General features: G+C 37.9%; 1 protein-coding gene across 1 annotated transcript; it reads right to left on the reverse strand.

Moving 5' to 3' along the window:
• Positions 1-734: 734 nt before the first annotated feature.
• On the reverse strand, positions 735-6,664 carry LOC121255052 (disease resistance protein RPV1-like; the record flags this gene model as incomplete). The annotated part of the gene is made up of 5 exons (XM_041155346.1): positions 6,075-6,664; positions 4,113-5,223; positions 3,368-3,781; positions 1,604-3,220; positions 735-1,463 (listed from the first exon to the last, which is right to left on the reverse strand). Coding segments are annotated over exons 1-5 (4,347 nt in total), but the record flags the coding sequence as incomplete, so codon positions are not given.
• Between the last annotated feature and the right edge of the window lie 348 nt (positions 6,665-7,012).

The following is a 7,012-nucleotide window of genomic DNA, read 5'->3' on the forward strand; positions in this document are numbered from 1 at the left end:
AAATGATATGTGGAGAAATAAGTTTTTTGTAAATTGTTTTTAATACATTTAGCATTTTCCTTGCCAAAATTAAGGCATATAATTTGATTGCTTTGTTTTAGCGGCCTAGTCATGCTTTCGTTCTCGTATGGTTTCATAATGCATGAATTGTATAAGGTTATATATATAGTTTTTAATTACTAAAATCTTGGTTTTAGGATTTATACAAATAGTTTTTAATTACTCCCACAAGGTGTTTCCTTATGGTATTAAGAATTTTTTTCTATCAACAAATTTGGGTGCTGTTCCTCTTTAAAAATAATAGAGAGGAAGCAAATATAGATATTTAAATAGAAAACAAGATTTTGTAATAAAATAGTGCTAAATTTATTTAAAAAATCTTAAAAAAATAAATTTATAAATTATTATGACTTGATATAATGTGATATTTATTTTAATGAATAAAGAACTTACTGTATCAAGTTACATTACATTATTAGTTTACGAGGACAGAGGCCATAGAATTGAAATAGATACAAGGATATACGAAATAGGTCGTTATGAAAAATGATAGGGTTATTATTATTTTATTATCTAATTATTACTCTTTTTGTATTTGATTTTTTTGTATTTTTTATTTTACTTAATAGATAAGGAAGTGATTATTAGTAAAATTATATATATTTTTAATTATTTTTTATGATTAAAAATGTTAAAAAATACTTTAAAAAATGATAAAAAAAAAATAAAAAAATCTTCAAGTAGTAAATGGGTAGTAAGTACCCCATCACTATCCGGTAGCTATATATCCGAACTGTGTTGCATTGCAGGTACGCATCTTCTTTTCTTTCTCTAGAAACGAAAGCACCCCGACCAAGCCTCCAAAAGCCTCCCCAGTCTTTTTCTTCCTTCATCTCTTCTTGCACGATGATCTGGCTCTCGACTTCAATACCAGATTTAGAGGTGTGATCTTCATCCTCAGGAGAGCTGAAAAACTTTGCTAGTTTTTCAGAAATGGATAACTGGCTCTTGTCCAACGATTCTTCGTCTCCCTCGTAATCATCATCACCTTCGAAGATCAAATAAAGCCCACACTTTTTCACCTCAATTCCCTTGATGTACGGTGGCTCTTGCTCTCTCACGTTTATGTCATAACCATCTCTCAACTTTGAAACCAACGGATGACAATCTGGATATCGAAACAAGTATATGTGATCTTCATTCGTCTTTGGAACTCCCTTCAACTCCGGCATTGTACTGAACAAAAGTTTATTCAGTTTGACAATATTTGCTCGTACACATGGTAGTGCAGGAAGTTGATCTCTTAAGTCATCAGGTATTTGAGGGTTGAGGGAGACGACAACGCCTATTATCACACCTTTGATATCATGATTTTTGCGTTCTGAGAATCTAACCTCTTGAGAAAACCAAGCTGGAATCTCGTTTCCAGGCATACTAAAAGACATTAAATTCCTCAAAGAAACCTGAAAAAAAAAAAAAAAAAAAAGCAGCTAGCATATTATCCACGATAGTCCCTAGTATGAAGAATAATGTAAAAAGAGCAACTTCTTAATTCAGGATTGTCCATGCGCTTAAACATATACAGGAGGGAGACGAAGAAAACCTTAGAAAGCCTTCTTTTTACCACAGATGAGCATGCTTTGCAACCACTCATAAACAACCTTGTCAACGACTTCAAGCATTCGAGGCCCGGAATATCCTCCACCTTCTCACAGTTTGCGAGGTTCAGCTCGCGCAAGCTTACCAACTTGGAGATATCAGACACCCTTTCCAATGCAGTACAGTTTGCAACATTCACCTCCACCAAACTTGAGGGAAGTGGAGGAAGAGATTTCAGCTGCTCGCAGTAGTGTAAAAAAAGCGTTTTCAGAAACGGAAGACCCCTCAAGCTGGACGGAAGGCTGACAAAATTATTATGACTTAGATTCAAAATCTCCAAGGACGACAGCCTTTCAAAATCATCGGGAATTTTACCACACAGATTCCAAGCTCGAGCATCCAGTTCTTCAAGCGAGCATAAATTGGAGAAAGAAGTTGGAAGTGTGAAAGGATTATGTTTCTCTTGTTCAGCTGCACCCAAATCCTCTTTAGGTACCCTGTTTCCAGCTGACAGGAAATGAGGCTTCTTAGCCATTTTTAAAATCATTAAGCTTGAAAGCATCCCAAAACTTTTAGGCAACTCTGTGACTGCAGTTTCTTCCATCAGCAAGTGGTGCAAAGACTTCAAATTTCCTATTGAATCGGGAAGTTTACGGAGCTGTGTACATTTATTCAACCTGAACATTGTAAGATTTTCCAGCTTCCCAATTGATTCCGGCAATTCAGAAATATTGGACTCAGATATGTTCAGAGAAGTAAGAGCGAACATGCTTCCAATTGATTCTGGTAAAGATTTAAGACCTTTACAATTCCTCATCTCAAGCTTCCTCAGCATTTTCAGGGCACCTACCTGATCCGGCAGATTTGTAATTGGTGTCTGGTCTAACTGAAGCTCAACAACAGAAGCTAATCCTTCAATTGAATCAGGCAACTTGCTCAAAGACGGACAGCTCCCAGCTGACAAGTCCTTCAAATATTGCAAGGAACCAATAGAAGCAGGCAATTCTTTGATTGCACTACCATGTATTAGAAATTTTGCCAATGATATAAGATTGCCAACAGAATCTGGAATTGAAGTGAGTGATTCACACCAAATTAGACTTAGTATCTCAAGGTTTAGCAAAGATCCAACAGAATCAGGTATTTCTTCTACAGCAGTATTATTAAGAGAGAGTTCCTTCAGGGAAGACAGCTTTCCAATGCAGTTGGGAAGTTTCGTTAAGAACCGGCAACCGTTTAGTTTAAGCTTTTCGAGCTTTGTAAGGTGGAAAATTGATTCAGGTAGCTCTTTTATAGCAGTGTTATCAACATGAAGTTCTTTCAGAGATCTCATGTCACCTATGTCCGTTGGTAACTTTTTCAATTTTGAGCAGCCGGAGAGGATAAGGTTCTCTAGATTTTTTAGGCCAGAGACTACAGCAGGAAATTCAACAAGGTTCCCACAACTGCTCAGGTTCAAATGAAGTAATGTACTCACGTTTCCAATAGAATCATGAATCTTAATTAGGCTGTGACAATGCTCAAGATCAAGCTTTTCCAATTTTTTATGTCCAGAGAAATCTGGAGTAGCAACAAGATTATGGCAGCCACGGAGATTCATAACCATCAATTTCTCAGCCACCTGGCCAACAAGAAGTATAAAAGTGACCATCACAAAGAACTATGACAAAAAGTGCAAGCACAAAACACCCTAAACGTATTAATCTATGTCATGAACATCCAAGTCTTGCTTGAAAACCAATTTGTGCAGCAGACAAGTGAAGCATACCTGGTTAGTGTACCTGCGCCACACTTGTTCAATTTTACTTTCTGAGAGGTCAAGGACAGCAAGTTCCCGAGGACAAAAATCTTTAGGAAGACTTTTAAGAGGACATCCTTTCCATTGTAGCCACTTCAGTTGTGCAGGAATATACTTATACCTTCCCACCAATCTTGTATAATTGATTTGCAGAAGTCTTAGATTAGACATAGATTCAAAAGACTTGGTGTATAGTATTACCTCCCTCTCTCTCTCTGCTTTAGTTTCAAGACACTTCTTATGCCTTTCTTCCAAGTATGTCAACGCAGAGGTAAAATTGGGCGACCTTTTAAAATTTTCCCAAGAAATTCTGTCACCGCTTGGATCCTTTACAAAGGGCCTCATTTTAAAGTCTAGCACGATCCCTTCTATACATCCTGTTACCTGTTATCAAAAGGAAACTTCTTCAAACAATGGAATGGACTCAACTGAAAGACAGAAAACTGACAACATCAAATAACTCTGTACAAACTTCTTTACAATACTTGCAAAACTTCCCACGGATTTCTAATGTTTCCTGCAAAAGTAAGGAGCAGCTTTTTATCTTAAATTTTCAGCAGTCTACATAAACTGTAAACCCTTTTCCTTATTAATGGTAGAGTGAATACAGTGTGAAGATTTAAGCTTGAGAATTTTTTTTTTCGTCTCCCAAAGTTTATCATTCTAACATCAATCTTCACCGACTAGAAAAGAAATCATTAAGAAGAGGCCCTACCTTCCCACCCTTCAAGACGGTCATGATTTCATCACGATCCCACAGTCTACTTGGAATATTGGGATATAGAGGGTTAGCATCATCTAGAACAATCTGTCTTCCCATTTCTCTAACTTGATCATGCATCCACAAAGTGTTGTCCTCTGTAATCTTGATGAGCGACCTTGTTATGAGGACTCTGACTGCTATCTCAGCCCTAAAACCGCAGCCTTTCAATACATCAATTGCATCCTCTCTCTTCATTTCCATCTTTATGAGTAAACATGAAATGTCGAGGAATATACGCTTCTCTTCTGCATCTAACCCGTCAAAACTGATCTTCAACACATCCTGCAGATGGCGTGGACGAATCCGTCTCAACTTTTGCAGAGCATCTTCCCATTCCTCTTTTCTCCTTTTATCCACCAAATAAGAACCAAATACTTCCAGAGCCAATGGCAGACCTCCGGTAAGTGACACCATTTCCTTGGACAGACTAAAAAATCTGTCAATGGGTTTCTCTCTTCTCAGTGCATGGTAGCTAAAAAGTTTTAGTGCGTCAGAGGAATCCAACTCTCTGACCTCATAAAACGCAGTGACAATATGCTCGGGTAGAACTTGTGTGTCTCTTGTGGTAATTATGATTCTGCTTCCTTCAGAAAACCATTCTCTTCTTCCAATGAGTGCTTCAAGCTGACTTACATTGCCAACATCATCCAAAACAACAAGAACTCGCTTCTCCTGAAGTACCTCTTTGATTGCAGCGACAGAATACACAGGAGACTTACCCGAGGAAAGGTCATGGATAAGTTTGTTCTGAAGGGATACTAAATCTGCATCTTTTGCAGAATTCTCTCTTACTTTTGAAATGAAACTAAGGCAGTCAAAACGACCAACGATTTTATTACAAAGAGCCTTAGCAAGGGTTGTCTTACCAACCCCACCCATCCCATATAATCCAAGAACTCGAACGCCATTGGATTTAACATCCAACACACTCATAAGTTTTTCAAGACGAGAACCAAGTCCAACTGTATATGTAGCCAGACCCACTGGAGTATTGGCAAGTTCAGTCAACACCCTTTTGACTAAAGAGTCAATCAACCGCTTTTTCGCCTCAGAATCGCTTTCACTAATAAGAATTGAGAAATGAGAAACTAAGGATGTCAATTATAAGACTTATGGCTTGAAATATAATTCATCTCAACTCATCTCAATTCATCATTATAACTTTTTCAAATTCTAACACAAAATATAATAAACAATTCAATTTTTTCAAATCCCAAAACAATAATAATAATAATAAATAATATTCTAATAATATTTTATCAACTCAACTCAACTCAACTCAACATCCAAACGCAGTCTTAAGAGAGCAAGAATGTCATCAAATTGTTCTTATTTCAAACAGTAAGAAAGTAATAACAGATATGATCGGTAATTTGATGTTTAAGACCTAAAAATGCATTTGTGCGGCAAGCGATCATTTTTAGCGGCCACAGCTGATAAAACGGTGCACATTGCTTTTGAAGTTTCGTAGTAGGGTGACAATTTCCGAAATTAATGATTCAAATGAGGGTCAAATCGATGCCGAAAATTGAGTAATGATACACTACGACTCTTTTACAACTTATTTTGAATCAGTTAATATATATTATGCCACTCCATTATAAACTTGAGTAATGATATTTATATACATAACCATTTTCACAACCTTTTACATAATCATATTTTACGTACAGTCCAACATCCCTCTCAGGCTCCGAGGAGAAAAGATAAAGGGAAAAGCTAGCCCGGCCCCTCTTGAAGAAAAACCCTTTAATTTCAATCAACAATTGCAAACAGAAGGAATATCGTATTATTTTCTTTTTCTCATCTTTTTATCATGTAGCTAAGTGCTTAACTAGCAAGAACAAAGCCAATATTGAGTTCCAAAATTGTGAAAAATACAAAGCAAAGAGGATAGTTGGTTATATACTCCACCTCTTATCGAAGGGCCAGCCAACAATTGCACCAGCTTTTTCCATAGCTCTCCTCCAGCACCTAACCTTGTCCTCCTCATACGTCTTTTCATGGTTTCTAAAGTGTTCTTCGAAAGGTCCCTTCTGTCGCCGAACGTCCGACGGGTTGACTCGGTAGAAAACGGGAAGAAGGAGCCTCCGGTACTCACATATCTTGGAAAGTTCCTCCAGGCACCAGTGCGACGACGCGTAGTTCGGGGATATGATGGCAATGGAAGCCGCTGAGTCCTCGATGGCCTCGAAAAGACCCGGCTTGATCTCGTCCCCGCCGCGCAAACCCTCGTCGTCGAAGAAGACTCGAACGCCGCTATTCTCGAGCGACTGGTAGAGGGTGTTAGTGAAGGTGTGGCGGGTGTCTTCGCCTCTGAAGCTCAGGAACACGTCCCACCGGAGCCTGAAAGTTGAAGTTGATGAGACGGAAACGGCGTCTTCGTCCATTTCTTAATTTGCAGTATGCGTGATCAAGACTAGTTTATTGTTTGAGAAAGGGATCAGCAGCTTCCAATTGATATGTATTCTCTAGCTTTTGGAAAAGATGTTGGAACAGCAAACAAATCATGTATGGGTAGTGTTAATATCTAAACTTTATTCGGTACCGCTCGCTTCTGATCATCATGGCACGCAAGGATTCCTTTGTCCACGAGGACAAGTATCTTCGTGTTCTTTTTCTTTTCATCTTTTTGATCTTTTCCCCCTCCTTATAACTAAGTTGTATAAATAAAGTAAAGTTGATAAAAGTAGTGGTGAAATTGAAAATGTCTTACAAACACTCCCATTTGATTTAACACAAGGTATAAAGGAGTTAAAAAAATTAAAACAAGTTACTTTTTATCCAATCAGAGGGGAACCAGGGGATTGCGCTACTGCCGAGAGCTTGGAATTATGAAGGTAGAAGTGGGG

Source organism: Juglans microcarpa x Juglans regia, chromosome 3D, assembly GCF_004785595.1.
Source record: "Juglans microcarpa x Juglans regia isolate MS1-56 chromosome 3D, Jm3101_v1.0, whole genome shotgun sequence".
Lineage (NCBI taxonomy): Eukaryota > Viridiplantae > Streptophyta > Magnoliopsida > Fagales > Juglandaceae > Juglans > Juglans microcarpa x Juglans regia.